This window comes from Penicillium malachiteum (assembly GCF_028827825.1).
Source record: "Penicillium malachiteum strain IBT 17515 chromosome Unknown utg000002l:1.0-8849297.0:1.0-8852440.0, whole genome shotgun sequence".
Taxonomy (NCBI): domain Eukaryota; kingdom Fungi; phylum Ascomycota; class Eurotiomycetes; order Eurotiales; family Aspergillaceae; genus Penicillium; species Penicillium malachiteum.
Window position 1 is genome coordinate 2,511,234 of NW_026643095.1, and position 20,961 is coordinate 2,532,194.

The 20,961-nt window shown below is 48.0% G+C and overlaps 8 protein-coding genes across 8 annotated transcripts; 5 read left to right on the forward strand and 3 right to left on the reverse strand.

Annotated features, from left to right (window-relative positions):
- Window positions 1-3,982: 3,982 nt before the first annotated feature.
- On the forward strand, window positions 3,983-5,816 carry N7483_003993 (uncharacterized protein; the record flags this gene model as incomplete). Its single annotated transcript, XM_057087430.1, has 2 exons — window positions 3,983-5,456; window positions 5,524-5,816. The coding sequence occupies 2 exons, from the start codon at window positions 3,983-3,985 to the stop codon at window positions 5,814-5,816; spliced, it is 1,767 nt and encodes a 588-aa protein (XP_056947259.1).
- An 806-nt stretch (window positions 5,817-6,622) lies between these two features.
- Window positions 6,623-7,184, forward strand: N7483_003994 (4a-hydroxytetrahydrobiopterin dehydratase; the record flags this gene model as incomplete). The annotated part of the gene is made up of 3 exons (XM_057087431.1): window positions 6,623-6,775; window positions 6,870-6,932; window positions 7,032-7,184. 3 exons carry the CDS (start codon window positions 6,623-6,625, stop codon window positions 7,182-7,184), a joined length of 369 nt encoding a protein of 122 aa, XP_056947260.1.
- A 627-nt stretch (window positions 7,185-7,811) lies between these two features.
- N7483_003995 (peptidase family M20/M25/M40 protein) lies at window positions 7,812-10,244 on the forward strand (the record flags this gene model as incomplete). Its single annotated transcript, XM_057087432.1, has 1 exon — window positions 7,812-10,244. One exon carries the CDS (start codon window positions 7,812-7,814, stop codon window positions 10,242-10,244), a length of 2,433 nt encoding a protein of 810 aa, XP_056947261.1.
- Window positions 10,245-11,263: 1,019 nt separating this feature from the next.
- On the reverse strand, window positions 11,264-12,595 carry N7483_003996 (Sec62 family protein translocation protein; the record flags this gene model as incomplete). The annotated part of the gene is made up of 3 exons (XM_057087433.1): window positions 11,264-11,428; window positions 11,496-12,052; window positions 12,115-12,595. The coding sequence occupies 3 exons, from the start codon at window positions 12,593-12,595 to the stop codon at window positions 11,264-11,266; spliced, it is 1,203 nt and encodes a 400-aa protein (XP_056947262.1).
- A 251-nt stretch (window positions 12,596-12,846) lies between these two features.
- On the forward strand, window positions 12,847-14,763 carry N7483_003997 (Lectin C-type domain protein; the record flags this gene model as incomplete). Its single annotated transcript, XM_057087434.1, has 2 exons — window positions 12,847-12,909; window positions 12,979-14,763. 2 exons carry the CDS (start codon window positions 12,847-12,849, stop codon window positions 14,761-14,763), a joined length of 1,848 nt encoding a protein of 615 aa, XP_056947263.1.
- A 303-nt stretch (window positions 14,764-15,066) lies between these two features.
- On the reverse strand, window positions 15,067-17,409 carry N7483_003998 (uncharacterized protein; the record flags this gene model as incomplete). The annotated part of the gene is made up of 4 exons (XM_057087435.1): window positions 15,067-15,615; window positions 15,686-16,924; window positions 16,982-17,173; window positions 17,236-17,409. The coding sequence occupies 4 exons, from the start codon at window positions 17,407-17,409 to the stop codon at window positions 15,067-15,069; spliced, it is 2,154 nt and encodes a 717-aa protein (XP_056947264.1).
- A 561-nt stretch (window positions 17,410-17,970) lies between these two features.
- Window positions 17,971-19,704, forward strand: N7483_003999 (NADPH-adrenodoxin reductase; the record flags this gene model as incomplete). Its single annotated transcript, XM_057087436.1, has 3 exons — window positions 17,971-18,261; window positions 18,347-18,781; window positions 18,838-19,704. 3 exons carry the CDS (start codon window positions 17,971-17,973, stop codon window positions 19,702-19,704), a joined length of 1,593 nt encoding a protein of 530 aa, XP_056947265.1.
- Window positions 19,705-19,929: 225 nt separating this feature from the next.
- On the reverse strand, window positions 19,930-20,418 carry aspf13 (allergenic cerato-platanin Asp F13; the record flags this gene model as incomplete). Its single annotated transcript, XM_057087437.1, has 1 exon — window positions 19,930-20,418. The coding sequence occupies one exon, from the start codon at window positions 20,416-20,418 to the stop codon at window positions 19,930-19,932; it is 489 nt and encodes a 162-aa protein (XP_056947266.1).
- Between the last annotated feature and the right edge of the window lie 543 nt (window positions 20,419-20,961).

Genomic DNA, 20,961 nt, shown 5'->3' on the forward strand with positions numbered 1-20,961 from the left:
CCACCCTCGTTAGGTATCTGCCTAGTAGACCGCTTGCGCTTTTGCTTTTGCTTTTCATGTGCAGCGCGTAATTTGCGTGTTTCAACCTCTAATAAAGCTGTTGAATGCATCTGAATTTCGCAGGCCTTGAGAACTTGATCGATTTGCTGTTTGAGTGGACTTGGAGGGCTCTTTGAACGTTGTTTTAGAAGAGCTTTGATTGAACTAGCTTGCCGTTGAAGCTGAATAAGATTCTGAGGTGTTTTAGGTGAAAATTGGCTTGATCGACTAGTAGGGCGGCTAGCTGGGGGTGTAGGTGTTCGAAGAAGAATATTTAACTTAGAAAGTACTCGATCTGGGTCAAATGGTACTAAACCAGCTGCCGTAAAGCTGTTTTGAATAGTTTGGGTTTGAAAAGCCTCTTTACGAGCGATTGGGTAGGCTTCAAGAAAATCAAATTTATCAACATGGTTAAAACCAAGCCGCATTTGATTCTCAACAAGCCGACCATAGGCCCGTTTTAAAGGCCCAAAACATCCAACATCAAGTGGCTGATGAAGATGTGAAGAATGAGCTGGCATGCAAATTGGAATAATATTATTCTCTTTGCAAATCTGATCAAATTGGGGAGTTAAATGACTCCCATGACCATCAAGAATCAAAAGTCGATATTTTCCAAGCGTACGTTCAGTTGTTGCTGGAATAAAGTGTTTTTGAAGCCATCGAAGTCCAATTTCATCAGTTGTCCATCCATTTGGACTAGTTTCAAATCGCCAGTCAAGTGGAAGGTTTGTAAACCATCCTTCAATTAAAACTTTGCCTTTGAAAATAATCACTGGTGGAAGGGCCCATCCAGATACATTAATTGTTTCAATAGCAGTTACCCATTCACGATTTCCAGGCTGTAAAAGTGATCGTCGACCATAATATCGAGAACGAGTAACAACCTTAGCAGTTGCTGTAAGTCCCATTGCAAATCCAGTCTCATCAAAGTTATAGATATCCTCTGATAGAATACCATTCTCTTGAATTGTTTGAAAAACAAGATTAAACCATTCTTGAACAACTTTTGGATCCTCCATCTTCGCACGTTCATAATTATATCGTCGAGAGAAACGTGTAGTAAGCTCTGAATGTCGTTTAACAAAGTTTGTGACCCAATTTTTGCCAACAGTTTGAGAAGGGGTCTGGCCACGTGCTAAGAGGAGAATATTGGCCATTTCTTGAACAGTAGCAGGCCGGGGGGCAGCTCCACGTATATCCATAGAGATCACCCACTGAAGAAGTGATTTCTCTTCATTCTCAGTTAATTTATGGCTGTTGGCGCGAGTCTCAGAGCGATTGGTATAGCCAGTGAGCCGACGCTGTAGTGTAGTACGAGGTATATCAAAACAGCGTGCAGCTTCACGGATAGAGCTTATTTGTTCAGCTTTAATAGCCTGTATAGCAAGTAGGATTCGACCCTCTTGATTACCATTTTTTTCGGCCGAAACAGTACGTTTTGGTGGCATGATGGGTGGTTGAAGATAAAAGAACGCGGTCGCGACGCGATTTTTTGGTTGGGTGGCCCACTCGCTTGGGTGGCCCACTCGCTTGGGAATCACGTTATTGCCCAGGTGGAAGATGTATATGGAGGTGATGTACCTTTGGAAATGTAACCTGATGCATTGTTATGGGACTTGAATCTGGGGTATATCATCCCCACATAACATCCAATGGATGTCTTCTATGCATGACTCAAAATAAGTATTCCCCTCACTATCACCGTCTGAGACATCTACTTACCTACGCCCAGGGCCCAGGGCCCGAAGTGCAATTGTACCAAGGGATCAATTTACATAGACCACTGTCATCGGGTTCGTCCCTGGGACCGGGCCAGATTGCCAAGGGCATTACGGTGTTGCCGAGTGGGACGATGTGGCGCTTCAACCAAACTTTGTTCAAGCTCAGGAACACAATAAGCTGAGGCAGTTGCTACAGTATGCGCCCCGTACAACTACAGTAGCTTCAGTGGTGATAGAATCATGTTCTGTTTTTCCCACAGACCTCTTGAGATCACCGCACAAGGCTCGCGTGGCTTGGCCCGAGAGCGATCTCGTCGATCCAGATGCCCATGTGCAGACAAGAATGCAACTCTTCCAGTTGCGGAAGTTCCTGCAATTCTGGTTGTTTCCGGAACAGGTACCCTATGGTCCACCTTGGATAATGTGACTCGGTGAAGCCAAACTTTGTTCTCCTTTCTGGGTTCCATTTTTTTTCTCCATGGGGAAGAATGGGGATGCAGGATCCTTGGGGGGCCGAGACTATTGCACAGTTTTTTTTTCCCCCGCAAGGGACTACTCCAATTTCATATGGTTGACGTCGGCGCTTTGACTCTTATTCTACCTTCTGGAAAACTGGCTCTGACACCAGCATTTGTCGATCTCAGGATTACCAGGAATCCATTTCGGGCATTGGGGCACTTGAGAAGCCGAAAAAAAAAGCTGCTATCCCCACACGACGCATAGAGTAAGCGCAGCCCGTTAAAACAAGACTCCAGGCCCTAGCTCAAATGACGATCACCGCAACGCCACGCCCGTAATCGACCGCGCCATGGCGGCTTTAGCGCAGTACCTAGCTCCTGATTCCTGAATGAACCATGGCCACTGGCAGCGCTCATTATTTCTGAGAGATATACAAAATACCTTGACGTCACTAGCTACTAAAATCGATGTCCCTTGGACCTTGGCAATCCTCTATGGGCAGATTCTCCAGAAAGACTGCTGACAGGAGGATTTCGGCTACGTCGGTCTCGATTGTTAGTGCCATAAGCATTTGTTGATTTATGCGTCATTTTGGCAACCCTTTGTATACCCAGCTACTGTTCATCAGCACCGCAATGGAAAACCACGCGATCCCGGGGCACGATTCGCCCAATAAAATTGGCTCCTTGCATCGTGGGGCAACATACATCCCCGATCACTTTTTCTAAACTGGAGTACGGAATATAATCTTTTTCTTCTCTAAACGACTCTTGAACTGAGGAGATGTAACACTGCATGCGTCTTATCTTGGGGAACCTGTTCTCCCTTGAACTCCCGAAGCGGCCAATCCGTGACCCACCCCAAAGCGGCCTTTTTCGGGAGTCTTCCGGAGCAAAAAGCCCGTTGACTTATATTGTACAGAGTACATACTCTGGCTTGATGGAATTCGGCCATCGGCCACATCCTGGGCCAAGTGGAGCCGAATACCCAATTGCGGGTTGTCCTTTGGCCGTGGGGCTTACCCTTTCCGGGGTCATTATGCCGGTTGTTAGTTGCATCCATTGACACTTGTTTCCCTGCTGTTTTCCTGATGGCAAAAGGTGATTTTATTTGTTAGTTTATTAATTTCATGTTATTTCTATTTATTTATTTTTCTTCAAAAGAATAATGATTTTTATGATTTCTCTTCGACCCCAAATGGAATGAAGAACTGGAACCTGGAGAACTTGGAGTAAAAGCCCATGGGGTAAAATCGGCATCCCGCTTTTACACTCGGAAGGAAACTGGAGAGCGAGAGGGAATCTGGAGAACTAGATCAAGCAATCAACTATCAGAAAAAAAAATATAAAAAATAAAATAAAATTGAAAATTAGAAAGTGAAATCAAATAAATCTTATGCAATAGGAACTAAATAGAAAAGTCAAACCGGAGGTAAAAAGAAATAAAAAATAAAAACCTGGGGGCTTAAATGGGCTTAAATCACACCCCAACCCGGATCCAAGGAATGTCCTTGCCGCATTTGACTGTATTGGGCTCCGGCGTTGTTGCATCTTGCCCAGAGTGCTATATAGTGTTTCCTTCTTTCCCCCTCTTCCTTCACCCCCCACCATCTCTCTTGCCAATTTTTTCTTTATCAAAGGGGAAGAAAGAAATCAATCAGTTTGTGAAGAGGTACACAGGTATGCATTGACTTTCTTCAACCCCACTATATCTTCCATTGTCTATGCATAGTCTTCTAACCAATGATACTCCAGTCTATCATGGCTATCAATCTAGAGAAGTCGGGCGCTCGAGACGATGTGCATCCATCGGAAGCCTCCAGTGCTACTCAGAATGAAGTCGCTGATCCGCCGTTCGATGAGAAGCTAGAAGATGATAATAGTGATCATCAATTCGAGCAGACCGCGCCTTCACCTCGGGTTGTGCTCACTGAGGATATGTGCTATGATCAACTGGGTTACTCTTTCACCGAAAGACGCAAGTGGATGATTATCGCTGTCATCTTCTTGGTCCAGGTCTCCATGAACTTCAACACTTCTCTTTACTCCAACGGTCTCTCTGGTATTTCTGAGGAGTTTGGGGTTTCTATGCAGGCAGCTCGATGTGGTGCTATGATCTTCCTCGTGCTATATGCCTTTGGCTGTGAACTCTGGGCTCCATGGAGTGAGGAGCTGGGCCGCAGGCCCATCCTGCAGGCTTCCCTCTTCTTTGTCAACGTCTTCCAGCTTCCAGTTGCGCTTGCCCCGAACTTCGCATCGATTATGGTCGGCCGTGCTTTGGGTGGTCTCGCATCTGCTGGTGGATCAGTGACATTGGGAATGATTGCAGACTTGTGGGAAGCAGATACACAGCAGTATGCTGTAGCAGCAGTTGTCTTCTCATCCGTCGGTGGATCGGTTCTGGGCCCGGTGATCGGTGGTTTCGTGGAGGCATTCCTACCCTGGCGCTGGAATATTTGGATCCAGCTTATCTTTGGTGGCTTTGTCCAGATCATGCACTTCATCGTGGTTCCTGAGACCCGAACTTCGGTTTTGATGGATCGTATCGCTAAGAAAATGCGAGAGAGTGGGGAGAACCCCAATATCTATGGCCCTACTGAGGGCATGTCTTTCCGAGAACGGTTCCCTCCTCACGAGCTGGTGGCGACCTGGATCCGTCCTTTCCGCATGTTCTTGACTGAGCCCATTGTCTTGACCCTCTCCCTGCTGAGCGGATTCAGTGATGCGCTGATCTTCATGTTCATTCAGTCCTTATCGCTTGTGTATAGCCAGTGGGGATTCAACACATGGCAGCAAGGTCTAGCATTCATTCCAATTGTGATTGGCTACTTCATTGCATGGATCTCGTGGTTCCCAGTTATCCGCCGCAATATTGCAGAGCGTGCTGCCAACCCAAATAACGAACGGGCCCAGTACGAATCTCGACTGTGGTGGCTGCTGTACACCGCACCCTGCCTGCCTATCGGTTTGATTGGCTTTGCCTGGACCAGTCTCCCCCAATGTCATTGGATCGGAACTATGATCTTTGCCGCAATTATCGGTATTGCCAATTACGCTATCTACATGGCCACAATTGACTACATGATTTGTGCCTACGGTCCATACTCCGCGTCTGCTACGGGTGGTAATGGATGGTCGCGTGACTTCCTGGCAGGTGTTTTGACAATTCCAGCTACACCGTTCTTCACCAACATTGGTAGTGAACACCATGTGGCATATGCCTGTACCATTCTCTGTAAGCTCCCTCTTGGTATTTCTTTTATTGAAGATCTATATGAACTAATATGTCTATCCTTTCACAGTTGCTATTTCGCTCGTGTTGGTGATTGCAGTCTATGTCATCTACTGGAAAGGTCCGGCCCTACGCAAGCGCTCGCCATTCGCTCAGCAGCTGGAGGAGGCTCGTCATGAGATCGCTCAGCATGTTCACGATCGTCGGGAGTCCAAAGTTCCTGAGCAATCGCGCGCCAATTCCTACGCTCGATCTCAGCAGGATCTCCGTCTTCGTCAGGCCCTTGGCAGCCGTCCCGGCTCTCGCATCAACTCCCGAGCCAACTCTCGCGCAAACTCCCGTCGCAACAGCGTGAATATCTAAATGGTCACACAGTGGAAAATCTCAGTCTTGATAGACTCACCCAGTCAATCAGTCTGTCCAACTTGAACGAATTCACAACCAAAATCAGGGTCGAGGTGAAGGATCTATGAGTATCTCCTGTCTTCCTTTCTCAGTGTATTTTTTTCGTTTTCTTCCTCTTGTATGGATATTGTTGCACTACTACTATTGGGCGTGGCGGACATGTCCGATTCTAGTCAATCACCAAGCACATAGGTTTCATTGTGGGTTTGGTGAGAGAAAGTTGCTTCTCAGACCGGTTCAATTATGTTCCTTATGTTTGACCTTCGCAACTCCTCCAAGTCGAACTGGAATTTATGGACGGTGGTGCTTATGTATGTTATTGTTTGGCTTAGTGATACCTATTACGAATTCTATGATTAGTCCATCGTCAACTGCACGTGTAATTTCCACTCTAATTATTGGCACTAATATAGTAATAAATGGTCCTGGAACCTACAATTACATAGAGATTTCTATGGAGATTCGAATTAATTTCTTTCATTATGCAGTACTGTGTAGATGTCTGTCCTCTCGGCTTCTGCTGTTGATACTCGGCGATAAGATAGTGGTCTGTGCGCCCTCGGAAACTTCAACGCGTTCAACTTGAATGTTCAAGTTTGACTATTGTTTTCAATCTCTCTGGAGCTGCTATTATACTTCGTCTCAACTTCGTTACAAATATGAATCGCTTCTTTCGTGTCGGAAGGCAGTGCCTCTCTTTCCAACAGCCCCAATGGCACCGCGCAACTCTCCTACCCCTTGTGAAAGGCCCCGCGTGCCCCCGAATGGCGTCAAACCTCGCGCATTTTGCGGAGGGCGAAGACCCGCAGCAGATGAGCTCTGATACGGCAGCCCTGCAAGCCCAAGGCTGGGCCCTGGATAATGACGGGATGGGAATGACAAAAACGTTTCACTTTAAAAGTTACTTCAAAGCCGTGGTAAGTTCCCGGTCGTGGACCTTGAAGTTCCTTTTACATATAGATCCATGCTAAAGGGGGGTTTTCTTTTTTCCCTTTTTTCTTCATTCTCTAGACATTTGTCAATCTTATTGCGGCCGAGAGCTCGGCGAAGAAGCATCACCCCACTATGACCGTGGTACGTTTTCTGGTTCTTTTTTTGGGTTAAATTTTGGGTCCAAGTGGATTCAAAAGCAAGGAAACAAAGATTTCGTGAAAAGCTAATAGCTCTTTTCAGCGAATTGGTTCAGTTGATGTCCACTGGACTACGCATCGCCCGCGTGGCCTTACCCATAAGGATATCGATCTTGCTCGACACTGTGATCAGGGTGCTGGATTGATGGGGGCAGTTGAATCTGGTCAAGGCATTAAATGTGGACCGAAGAACTAATCGGGACTGAAAATAGGTCAAACTCCATGCTCGGATTGAAGTGGAGCGGACGTTAGTGCTCCACAATACTATGATGTTAATGGAATAGAGTCGCTAACCGAGATAGAAAAAAAAAGGTACATGGGTCTGGATCTCGATTCATTGCTAGCCCTGAGATTTTTGTACTCTTAGTAACCTATGTACATATAATTAAATTGATTTTCTTGAATTTCATTTCATTAAGTACTCGAGCACTCGATATAACTCAAGACATCTTCCAAGGTTCTTTGTATATGGGGAGATTGCACTTCGTATTAGTGTGTAGTACTATAACATTTCTTTATGCACCTAAATCCCTCTCGTCACTCTGCTAATGGTAGATCCTCCCCCCACTTTTCCCCCAATCCTCAATTTTCTCCTTTTTCTTCCTTCTCATCCTTTCCCTTTCATGAACTCCTCGAATTAAAGTCCTTCTACTTACCAATGACGTTAGGCTTAACGGCCGTGCAGATGCACCACGTTCTCCTTTCTCCAACTTGTCGATCCTTACCGTCTTCGTCCCGAACCTCCTTTTCCGCAAAGCGATGAGTATGAGTGATCTATGAATTGTGATCGAGTATCCCAACAATTAATTGGGACCTCATCGCCATGTCCGAAAATATCATGAGTCCCGAGACTGCTTCGCCGTCTTTCGGCGAGCGACGTGGTCATCAACTCACACCACTCAAGACAAACTTGGGCGACCCCACGGCGTCCAGCAAATCCAATGTCAAAGTGCAACGTCCACGTCCATCAGACTATCCTAGCACCAATGGTTCTGAGGGGCCGGTTCCTCTCCAGAGTCCAGTACGTCGCCAAACCTCAAAATCAAGCCTACGCAGTTTGTTCAGTCGCGACAAGTCATCCCGCACTGCCGCGGTAGCCCCCGATACCAAGTTGACCGAGATCGAAGAGTCCCAACCGGTCCCAACACAGACAATTCCAGTCTCAGAGATGCCCTTGTCACCGGGTTTGACCAGTCCGAATACCACAACCCCGACAACCCCAACTGCGATTACATCGCCGACGACACCCCGGGCTCGAACAACATTAAAAACATCTCGGCCTCGGCGCGCGGAAACTAATCCAGTATCTTCAAAGGAAAAGGAGCAATATGGCTGGAAACCACCACCTTTATTCCAAGCGTACCCACAATCGTATAAACATGAAACACTCACTGTGCCGGCAATGTCGGCCGAGTCCATTCTGCGCCTTCATGCGACAACTGGGAGAACCGTAGTGGAGGATGGCCGGAATCAAATGGGTTCAGATGAAGCCAAGAAAAAAGAGCAAAAGGAACGAAAACATCTTCGGACCCTTTCAGGTACTATTAATAAGGTGGATTGGACACAGAAGATCTATGTGCTCGCCACTGCTGGGTATCTTCTCCAATATGCAGGCGAAGGGAAACACGATCGATTGCCGGAGAAGATGCTGCAATTGGGACCCAAATCAGTAGCATTTGCTAGTGATGCAATTCCAGGAAAGCATTGGGTAGTGCAGGTTTCTCAAAATCCAGACGCAGAGTCCGTTCCAGACCATCCAGAGCCAGCGAAGCCAAAGTTCGCATCGCGATTTGGATTCCATCGATCCAATCCACGTCGATTAGCTCGCAGTTTCCTTTTAGTCTTTGATAATCCAGACTCCATGATCGCATGGTTGATGGCCGTCCGTGCTGAGATTGAAAGCCGAGGTGGACCCAAATTCGCCGCGGAAAACCATTCCGATGATGACGAGGCGCCTCACCAGCTTCGATCCAAGTCGAGTGTTCGGCAAATGGTGAAGAAGGATCCCCACCGTATCTCAAGCTTGTTTCTTCAACCTCAAGCTCTCCAATCTCCAGATGAGGAAGAAGATGGCCATTCAGTGGGTGGCATGACCTGGCAGTCACGGCGCAGTTCGTATGTATCTGTCGGCCATCGCTCAACGGTCGAATCGAGAGCTGGTTCTGTCTCCACTGGTCGTATGGAAGCTACTACTCCTGCACACGGCATGGATGGCTCCTCATCATTTAGCTCGGCGAACTTTCCTGCCTCGCCGCCTCTGGGAAGTGGCGCTGGGGTACTTGAAGAACTGTCAAAGGCAGAGATGGATCCGGTGTTAGCTCGCAGCCCACCTACTTCTGGCCAGGGCAAACGACAATCTTGGTGTGAACCCGCGCATTTCCAGGGTATCCCTGTACCGACTCGTCTGGAAACCTCTCACCCCAATCAGGTTCAATCCGGTATCCCGGAAAGTTTGGTGCGATGTGCTTCCCCTCCTGCTCCAAACTTTAGTGTGCCTTCATTTAGCAAGAAGTTTACACCAAGACAAGGCACTTCAATCTCACAAGCCTCTTCTCCTCCATCCTCTGTCGCGGGAGTTCTCCGTCGAGGTGACAGTACGAGCAATTTCAGCCTCGCCAGTATCTCATCTCCCCCACAGTCCCCGACATATAGTAGTACAAGCTCGCGCTATGGAGATTCGTCCGAGCAACCATATGCTTCTCTGGACGGCACACGACGCGTGTTGCGTCCTTCCAACTCAGAAGATGCGTTATCGAGAATGGCTCGTTCAGCACACGGCGGTAATGCATTCGCGCGTGTACCCCGGCAGACTGGCCCTTCTGACAGCAGTCCTCCGGCATCTCGTCCTCTCAGCTTGGTCGGTCGGTCTGGCCTAGGTATTCATACCACCAATGAATTACATGCGGTGCAGAACCTTCCCCCGTTGGAGCCAACGCTACGAACCAGGGTCTCTACCGCTCAGTCAGATTACCAGAATGCACAAAACATGTCTCGCCGAAAGAGCATGCCCGGGCTCAGTCTTGGACCTCCTGTTGCTCCCCCTCCCAATTGCCCGCTTCCTAAGATTCCATCACTCATTTCTGCGCAGGCGCCGCCTCCATGGGCTACAAGCCCTCCTGCTCCAGCGGACCGGTTTTATCAATCGTATCAAGTTCGTGAACAGCTACAGGACCGACGAAAGAGTGTTCTTCCTCCTGCGACGTCCATACCGCAAAGTGGCCCAAAAACAGCTGCCAGGCAGCTCAGAATGATCTAACGAACTGGTCATGCTCATCTACCGGATACTATATACCTTCTATACTTCTCTAAGAAACCCTTCTTCTGCACTGTGTATTCAGTCACATCCACATACCTACCTCTCTGGCCAATTTCTTGCTTTGTCTGATCCTATTATACGTCTCATCTACATTCCCATTCTCGACAAGCGATCCTTGAAGTCTGTTATCCCCTTCATTCGTTTCTGTCTTTCCTACTCTTATGCATATCTCCCGCATATAATACCCCGAAGCAACCGTGCCTGCATATGTTCTTTATTGCCCAGATTTGACTGGCCCCATTTTCTCACCCAAGGCTCTCTACCTGCTTCTCCTTTTGTCACCTTTTTGGTCATCTGATTGTCTTAACATACAACGCCTGTCATGCATGGCGTCTATCAATTCCTTTCAATTTTCCTTATTCGTTTCAGCCTTTTTACTCTTCACTTCTTATTCCATGTCTTTCTTATACCCCTTTTGGTGTTTGCATTTGCAACATTTTGAAAGAATCTACAACTTTGGATTGTATGTAAATCTTCTGATTTGCCGGCGCTATTATTCTTGGTCTGTATAAAACCTGTGTTTCTTATTTCCATTATGGGATATATCAATTTATTCTATGCAGACTAGATACCGACACTTCCATCAGTATGATATACGGATACTGTAGGAATTCGGGTTCATGGAAACTAATCAGCGGCCTTAAAGCCAATCTGCAAGCACTCAAGTGCTGGCACTGTGTAAACTTCTGTGGGCATCCTTTTACTACCACTACGAAGGTCTTAAAACTAGAACATGTGCATAAATTGAATCCATTTCCACAAGAATCAGAATAGCCAATACATAGGTTTGAAGATATTGAAACGCCACGGCCGAAATGAGTATACCGGATAAGGGCATACGCAGATGAAAAATGAATAAGGAATCAAATCAGCTCCCAAGGTTCACAGATTTATTCCAATTGGGAAAGTTCCCAGAAGTGCTCGCAATGGTTTAAAAAACATTTTCGTCCCTGTGAGGTTTACTCTTCCACTTCCTCTACTCGTGCTGTCAGATCCCGCTTCACAGGTGCAGAGCTGGGAGTAGATGCTGTTTCAGCAGAGGTAGTTGTTGCTGATGGTGCGATTTCTTTGGCGGGGGTATCAGTAGATCCGGACTTGACCTTCTTGCTCTTCTTCTTCTTGCTCTGCAGAAAAATTGTTAGAAGCTATTCATAAAATTGGGAATTTAGATGCAAGTTGTGGGGAACGTACCTCTTGCCAACCCCACAAGGGCTTGAAACTGTCAAAGAACCCAACATCCTCAAATAGGTTAGGGAATAACCATAGACCAGGCGGCACAGCGAACACAGTAATGCAGAATAGAATCAATCGGAAGATAGACATGGCGAAGAAAAGACCAAGCAGTCCCATCATGCCCACACTCAGATACCAAACTCCCTGACGCAGCATAATGGGCCACAGCGGGAAGAGTACAACGGCAAAGATACCCGCCACCACAGCCGCGGCCATGGCCTTCTGCTTCCACTGTGGTCCCTCCCACAACCAGACATAATGCATCATTGGGTCTGTCTCCTGGTGCTGCTCGATCTTAACGGTCCACAGACCCTTAACACGGTTCTTAGTCTTGCCGTGGTTGTGGCCTGCGTGGGGGTCCACCTTGCTAACTCGCAGAGCGAGAAGAGAGAGTGGGAGGAGCTTGAAGACATTCTCGGCAGAGGCGCGATCGGTAACGGGTGGGAGGAGAGAGTTCTTCTTTGCGGCGGCTTTGGCGTAGGCGGGGGACTCAATAGCGCGGATGGCTCGCTTGACTATAACCGGGGACGCGTTAATAATTTCTGTTATGTATCTTGAGAGTATTTCATATCCTCACCCTTGAACATATCCTTTCGCTGTCCATCCATAATACAGGTTCGTGGCTTGAGGTTCTGCGAACGAAGGAACTTGGCAACGGCCAGGGCCTTAGGGTCGGCCGGTTGACCCGCGTTGACAGGAACCTGGTGCATTTGCTGTCCTGGCTTTGGAGCCTGTGCTTGACCCTGTTGCTGTTGTTGCTGCTGCTGCTGCTGTGGTTGCCCTGGCTGTGCTGGTGATCCGGGCTGTTGTGACCCTTGGGCCTGTCGCTGAGCTTCCATCTGCTTCTGATGCGCCTGGAGCGCTCGCATCCGCAACTGCGCGACGTATTGATCAGGAGTCATTCCGTGCTTAGCAGCATCGGCGGTCAATTGTTCGCGCTGCTTCTGGGCAAATTGTTCGGGGGTCAGTCCTCGTTTGGCGGCTTCAGCGGCGAACTGTTGTTGCATAGCAGCCATTTGCTGGGGGCTAGGTTGGCCTGGTTGACCTGGTTGAGCCATGATGAAGGTGGCTTTATTTTTGTCGTTTGCAAAATAAGAGGGTATCAAAGAAAGAAAATAAAAATTGAAAACAACAAGTTTGGATCAACCAGATGGAGTGGTGGATCTCTGAGCGAAGTTCAAGAGAGAAACATTTTGATGTGGCCAGATCGACTCAGGTGATCGGCGTTTCCGCCCTTGGATACGTGATGCGACCTGCACGAACCCGCACTTCTTCTCCTTTCATTTTCATATGGCAATCATGCTCTGCTATGTCGGTCTCTTATGATTCAGTTGATACTCTTAAGAATGCAACTTGGGTGGCTGTCTTATTGGTCTGTCTTCCCTTTATATTTGCAATGGGCTTGCAATTCCTAAATTCTTTAACTCTGACGCAATAGTAGAGTGAACGAGATGTCGCGGCACAGATTCCAATCAACTTCATCACCAATCCCGCGGTGTCATTGTCATCTGCGTGCTTTGGAGCTGGCCTTTATGATAGAAAAGAGGCTGCAAAATGTATATCCAACTTGCTCTCAGTCGGATACCGACGTTTAATAGCCGACATATATTGGTCGGTGGAACGCAGGACGTGGACCTTTTGCCCTGTTGAAGTCCCTGCAAGGGCTGATGTGACTGTTTCGGCATACACGTCGACGATCACCAGCTCGTCTATGACATCTACAGTTACCGCTATTGACACTGACACTGCTACGGCGACATCAACAACGGATGCCGCGGATGCTATGGTCACGGGTTATCAAGACTCTTACGGTGACATGATCTATGAGATTGGACCATACAGATGCACTCAAAGTCTGGATTTGTACTCATTGGTAGAGGTCCTCGTTGGATATTTCCAAGACACCTCTTCTGAGTTGGAAGTATATATGAATTGGCTAGTGTTGAATCTTCATGTTGCAGGCAGTGATTCCGCACCCACGGAGCCGGCATCTGCAGTAACAGGGAATGATCTACCAACATCTCAGACGGAACGCCCGGGATCATTCTTTGGGGTTGAACTACGAGACTACATATATACTCCGTCTCAACTGGCCAAGGATCGCAGTAATTTAAACGAATCGTGGTATGAGGTTGACGAGGATTATATGCCCATCGTGGAGTATTACACCATTAATAAAGACAACGAAGGCCAACAAAGCACTCCAGATGGATGGCCATCCGCCAAATACATTCAGTTTAAAAGGTCCGATCGAATTCTGGTCGAGTATGGGACGGTTGATCCGCAACTGGCCGATTATAATCTGACTCAAGATGAGGACAGCATCTTCGGTCTGAATTATATGACTGACAGTGTGAAAACATCTGTCTCTAAGAATGGGACTTTGACTTCAGGCTGTTTATATGAACTGGGTGCTACCGCTGTATCCCAAGCGAACTCGTCATGGGCAACTAGTCGCATTCCTGTTTCTGATGAACAATCCACAGACGGCACCATGGGGCAAATGACAGATGTTATCTCTAATATGCTAGCCTGCGGCATGTCCCCGATGCTCAACGACACCCTTTTTAACCAAAGTGCCGATGCCAACATTGATTATTATCGAAATGTCTCGCTTTCTTCGGGTTGGGCCTGGGCAATCGGAGAGCCGCAGGGCGCAGCAACTGGTGGCGGTTCAGATGGCATACCAGCATTTGATCGCTGCGCAATTATGGATTTGACGCTGGCAGGCCACTGGCGTTCAACCAACTGCAGTGACGTTCGCCGCGGTGCTTGTCGAGTAGGCAATTCTCCGTACTCGTGGACTCTGACCAATGCAACGGCCAACTATTGGGATATCTCGATCCATTGCCCGCCAGGCTCAAGTTTTGCTGTACCACGCACCGCGCTTGAAAATACCTATCTCTATAAATTTCTTTCCGATGAGTCTTCGTCTATCCTAGATGCGACCTCTACCGACCCTGCTTATCGTGAAGTCTTGCTCGATTTCAATTCGATTGATGTCACTTCTTGCTGGGTTACCGGTGGACCTGACGCATCTTGTCCATACGCATCTGATCCACAGCAGCTTGAACGGAGGACAGTCATTGTTGCAGCTGCTGCCTCGGTCGTCGTTTGTGCTATCTTCGCCTTGACTGTCTTCATCAAGTGTAATGCCAATCGGCGAAACTCGCGACGTCGAAAGCGTGTCATTGAAGGTTGGGAATATGAAGGTGTTCCCTCTTAACCAACAGGATCTAGATCATGTCTTTCTCATTTTTTTATGATTTTCTTTTGCAATTTTGTACGATACCCTATGCACATGTATTACATGACAACCTTGGATAGACTTGTAAAATCGAGTTTTCATTTCAATTCAATTGACTCAAATCGGCACTAAAGTATCTAAAACAAAGGCTATGATATCGCTACATCCCATTCATAATCTCACAAAATCGTAAACGCCATTCCCTAGTTAAAACAATCATGAAGAAGTTTCCTCCCAAATTACCCGTCCATCCACCCGAATTCCCTGGTATCTTAATCCCACTCACAGTCCCGCAAAACGGGCCCATCCAGCTGCACGAACAGGGCCACCGGGGCTCTGATTCGGAGTAGGATTAGGACTGGGGCTAGGTCGAACCTCCACACTCTTTCCTCCTCGTCCTTCTTCAGCTACTTTGCCACTCACATCACGGCGTCTTCCAACACCAACTCCCAGTCCGGCGAGGTAACTACCGTAATTGGACAAGGAAGTACCAACTCCACCCATCATCCCGGTGTCTGCACCGGAGTTGCTCACCACACGGCCCTTGCGATCTCCTTCGTTGGGCATTGGGGAGGATACAATACTAGTACTGAGATAACCCTCATCATCGCTGTCATCCTTTTTCAAAGATCGATAGGCTGCCATCTTCTTGCTTTGTTTCTTAACGAGCTTTGATGGCTTGGACTTGATCTCAACGCTTGGATCGCGCGTGGTGCTAAGTACACCCTGTCCATCTGCTTCCAGGTCGCCATAGTATCGATTCTTCGCCACTGGGGGATAGTCGGACGCTTCGTCTGTCTCAAGTGGAACGTAAACTTGTGGCTTAGGGCTCTGTGACAGGTTTGGGTTATCACCCAGCACATTGCGACGCACAGGATCAGTATTCTCTTTTGCTTCGTACTGATTGGGCTGGGGTGTAGGTGGGTTCAGCATCAGGGGGGTTGAAAGGAAGATCACCAGAGGGCTCGCCATCATTGTCATGATCATGTTCTTCTGGATCAGGGAAAACATTGAAACGCTGCTGGTCTCCCAGGTCCTGCTCCTTTTGGTCTTCTTCATTGCCGTAGTACTCCTGCTCCGTTAACGATGCGTATTCACCCCGGATATCTTCGGTGATGGCAGTTCGGATGCTAGGAGCATTCGCGTTCCTCTGGGGGAAGGCGAACCAGTCTCGAATTCCATTTGCGGCCGAAGTTGCAGATTTATCGGTTCGTCGACTGTAAACTGAAGATGATTGGCGGAGGCTCATGCTGTCGTTCTGCTGGTGCTGAGCATGAAGTTCGCTGACAGGGGATTCCTCGCGATCGGGGTATTGCACCCAGTTACCAGACACGGGGCTCACGGAGTTAGATCGATCAGCGGTACGTGAAGCCAGTTGACGGGTGTGGGTACCAGGTTCCACGATATTCGGTGATCGTGATGGCACGTTACGGTATTCAGCGGCGGGCATTGACGATGAAGGGAAATCATATGGCTGGTGAAGAGAGTGGTCGAAGTATGTATCGGGGCTTGAGGGACTCGATGCCTCCAAATGAGAGAGACGATGCGCCGGTTGCACAGTGATCTGGGGCTGAGATTGGCGTTTATCATAGCTCATATCCACAGAGTCATGAAGCGTTTCACCACCCAGAGACTCGGTTCGAGTATGCATAAATGCAATGGTGCGTGGACTTCCCATGAGAGCGTCACCGAGGTAGGTATTCATGGTCGACGAGCTCATGTGCTTCTCCTCTTTATCCCCCTCTGAGCGGATGCTCCGGCGGGGACGGCAAGTCAAATTGTCCTCCAGTGGGTTCATGTCAGGTGGGAGTCGAGAAATCTTATGGAACACCACGGCAAGGAAAATTGAAAGACAGAACGAGACAAGGTGTAGTCCCGAGTTGACAACGGCGCAAATGAACATGGCTTCGATGATATCCACAGTAATTTGACTGTTGGCAAAAAGAGTTCCCCAATGATATTCATCAGCAGTATAGTCACTGTGGGCCATTAGTGCCGTGTACACATAGAATGGGATCAATCCAACATCCATGACACCGGCGAACACTGCATAACTGCCTTGGGAAGCGGGAGGGCGAGTTAGTGGAGAGTGACAGAAATGGTAAATTGCGTAAACTGTGTGTAGAACTGCGACAATAGGCTTTTCTTGATGTTAGATATTGTCTCATGTTATTAAAGTCATCATTGAGTGGCTTACCCCTGCGCGGATGATCCAGACAACTGTTGTTGCGACATCTTTAACAACAATGGAGCAAAATAAGGATGCAAGTGCACCAAGCAGTGTGATGGATCGCAAGAATACCTGTGTCCATCTGACTCCTTTCACCCACGACTTTGTCCGAGGGTTCATTGGCTCCCATTTTGGCTTCTTTTCATCCAAGGTAGCCCACTACATTTATTGATTAGTTCAATAGTGTGCATAGTGTGGGTCAGAGATTATAAATTGCATACTGAGTCTGGGTGTCTATTGAAATTCACCAGTGGACCTTTGGGCTGCTGTCTTGGAGATGCAGGAGTCCTGCTCGCTTGCATGACAGCCTTTGGGTTAAAGACCGGATCGGTCGGTCCACTGAAGGTGTACGTGCCAGGACGATCGTAAAGGAATGGAGGCTCCGATCTCCCCATAATAGCGACTGGAAGCCTCCCGTGATGAACCACGTGAGGCGATGAGAATGTGGGAAAGGAATGGAATTGAACCGTGGAATGAATGTGCTCTGACAAAGGAAACTCTATGGAATGCGGCGCGATGGGAGTGGGCTGTGCGGACACTGCGGAGTAACAAGAGGGTCAACATCGATTGTTGGCCTGGCAACGCCCCAGATAACAGGTCACGTGGGGCTCAATGTCTCCGATCTGCAGATCTAATGCAAGTAATGACCTACATGTACTCATATGTGACATTTTGGTCCAATCAGGCTGAAGCTATGACATTAAATATTTCAAGAAAAGTTTTATATTTCTCATATTTTAAACGAGCTATATGCTCTTCTCTGAAGTTGTGTATTATCTCATAGTCCAAACCTGCTTTTGGCTGTGGATCACATCACATACTAGGTAAGCGGTCTGTGAATTTGCCGTGCAAATTGATACCGCCAAAGTGGAGGGTCTATTGTAGGGACCTGGAGCAATTGCAAGCATTGGATCTATCTACAAAGACGGTGGCTTCTTCTTTCAGCTTCAACTACTATGCTGGACCGCACATTTGTCTGTGTGAACTGCACGGCACATCTTTCTCGCTCAGTTGTACGAGTAAAGGGACTTTCCTCCCGACATATCTCGCGACGATTCAACAGCCATGTTGCTTCGGAGAACCGACCAGTCCGAGTCGCCGTAATAGGCTCAGGCCCTGCTGGCTTCTATGCTACAGCGCGGCTGCTCAGCAAACAAGAAAATGTCAATGTTGATATGTATGAGAAGCTTCCTGTGCCATTCGGATTGGCCAGATATGGAGTAGCCCCGGATCATCCCGAGGTTAAGGTATGCTGAGACAGACCCAACCTGTAGCATTGTGCATATTTACAATACTCAGTCGTGATACTAAATCTCATTGCTATCCAAATAGAATTGCGAAGATAAATTCACCGAGGTTGCAACGTCCCCTCGATTCAACTTTGTCGGAAATATCGAGCTCGGCAACGACCTACCGCTATCCGCCCTCAAACCCCACTACGATGCAATTCTTTTCGCGTACGGCGCATCAAAGGATAAGGAAGTTGGTATTCCAGGAGAGCAGGCTCTACGCAGTGTATACTCGGCTCGAGCCTTTGTAGGGTGGTACAACGGTCTGCCTGAACATCGGGATTTGAACCCCGACTTGTCAAACGGCGAGGACGCAGTGATTGTCGGACAGGGAAATGTAGCTCTTGATGTTGCCAGAATTCTGCTCTCGGATGTAGACTCCCTGAGGCATACTGATATAGCTACACATGCTCTGGAAGCGCTGTCGAAAAATAAGATTAAAAGGGTGCGAGTGGTCGGTCGCCGAGGACCATTACAGGTGAGAAACAAAGTAACGAGAGGCCATATATATTGATTGCTAACCCACATTCGTAGGCTTCCTTCACCATCAAGGAGATCCGCGAACTGCTCCAGTTGCCCTCCCTCGCGTTCGAGCCGATCCGAAACGATGTTATGCCTCCCGACTCCGTCATCAACGGGCTGCCACGAGCTCAGAAAAGATTGATGCAACTCCTCGCCAAGGGTTCTGCTAATGACCCACAGACAGCGACCAAGTCCTGGTCTTTAGATTTCCTTCTCTCCCCGGAATGTCTCAACTGGTCCCCCGTTCATCCTTACCGTCTTTCCCACACAAAATTCTCTCGCAATGAACTTGACCCCTCCGATCCCTTCAACCCCAGCTCGCGAGTCACACCCAAATTCCTCTCGAATGGTAACCGTGCTGAGGTCAATCTCTCTTCGAGCATCTTCTTCCGCAGTGTTGGGTACAAGTCGCTTCCCTTGCCGGGGCTTGAAGATCTGGGAATTGATTTTGACACGCAGCATGGTGTTATTCCCAACGATGGGTTTGGTCGGGTGAAAAGTCCAATTACGAAGGGTGAGACCCAAACACTCCCCGATGGGTCACTTATTGCGCACTTGCCTGGTCTGTACTGTGCCGGGTGGGTCAAGCGAGGCCCAACAGGTGTCATTGCTTCCACTATGACCGATGCCTTCACTACAGTGGATACCATTCTACAGGACTTGGCAAGCCACAATGGCTCTCTACTGAATGCTCCCGGTCAAAGCACTGGCCTGGGCTGGGATGGGATCAAAGCGGTGGCACAGCAACGTGGTCTCCGGGCAACATCCTGGGAAGACTGGCAACGTATCGACGCGATTGAGCGTGAGCGCGGTCAGCAGAAGGGTAGACCTCGAGAAAAGTTTACCCGTGTAGAAGAGATGTTAGAAGCACTTGACTAAAATCTTCAAGTGGATGTAAATTATATTTCAATAGATCAACCCTGCATTCAAGATCACATTCTGTATTATATCTCACTATCGATCTCCACCCAATGACATGACTCGTGTACTAGTATAGTACTATATGAATGCCCCAAAAGCTTCCGTCCACGCCTCACTTCCCACATAATATGCATCAATCTTGGGTACCTAGGTAGTGATTTACCCAAGAAATCCAGATCTAGTCTAATCCTCCAATCCACACACACTGTTCGCAACAGCCACATAAGTGGCTGTCACGTGACCCAGCTGAACGGCCTGGTTATCGGTGAGGTGGTTCATAGCCGTAAGACCAATATTGAATCCACCCGAGGCCGAATCTACCGCCAGCACATTGATAGTCTCGCTGACTTCGTCAGACTCGAAAGTCAGCTGGTAGCATTGGCCACAGTTTGGGCTATCCCAGCCGGCGACAGTGGGCGCGCCACCGATCAGCGGGAAGTTGGGCAACGAGCTAAATGTCGTGAAGCCGTCGGTTTCGAGGCCGTAGGTGCCATCGGAGCAGGCAACTGTATCGAGGGATGTTGTTCCAACGTCATACTTTTGGTCATAGGAGACTGAGACGGATTGTGGGGTTGCAGTATTGGCTGCGGGTGTAGTTGCTGGTGCCGGGGCAGCGTTGGCGAGATGAGCAGCTGCCAGAACAGCAAAGGAGATAAATGTAGTAGACTTCATGGTGATATTGAAATTTTCCTTCAATCTGAATATAATAATTTCAAATTCGAGCTTTCAACATGAATAATCTGACTTCGAGTTCCAAGGTTTCTGTTCAAATGTTTGGATGTTGAAGTAAAATGTGGTGTTGATGCTCACTGTGTAGTACCTCTGCTGTGTTTATATGTTTTCACGATGGAGTTCAAGTTCCTACTACCACCTGAGCACCACACGATGCCAATGATTCAGGACACTAGCCAAGGATTGATCATGATCATGATACTATTTCTGGACACATGGATATGTACTCAAACTACATCCGGTGCAGGTCTTAGACATCAAACGGAGTCTGCCGCAATGGAACTATCCAGTCCTGGGCATAGACGTCCTATTGCGGGAAGATCTACGGACGACTATGGATGCATACACTAAGACATAGTAAGTCTAGACTGATTTTCTCACGAGAGAAAAATACTCTCTAGCCCCCAAATTCTGTAGATCACCTGCACAGCCATATGCAGGTATACGTTCAATTTATCCAATCATTCCTCTTGTTGCTATGTG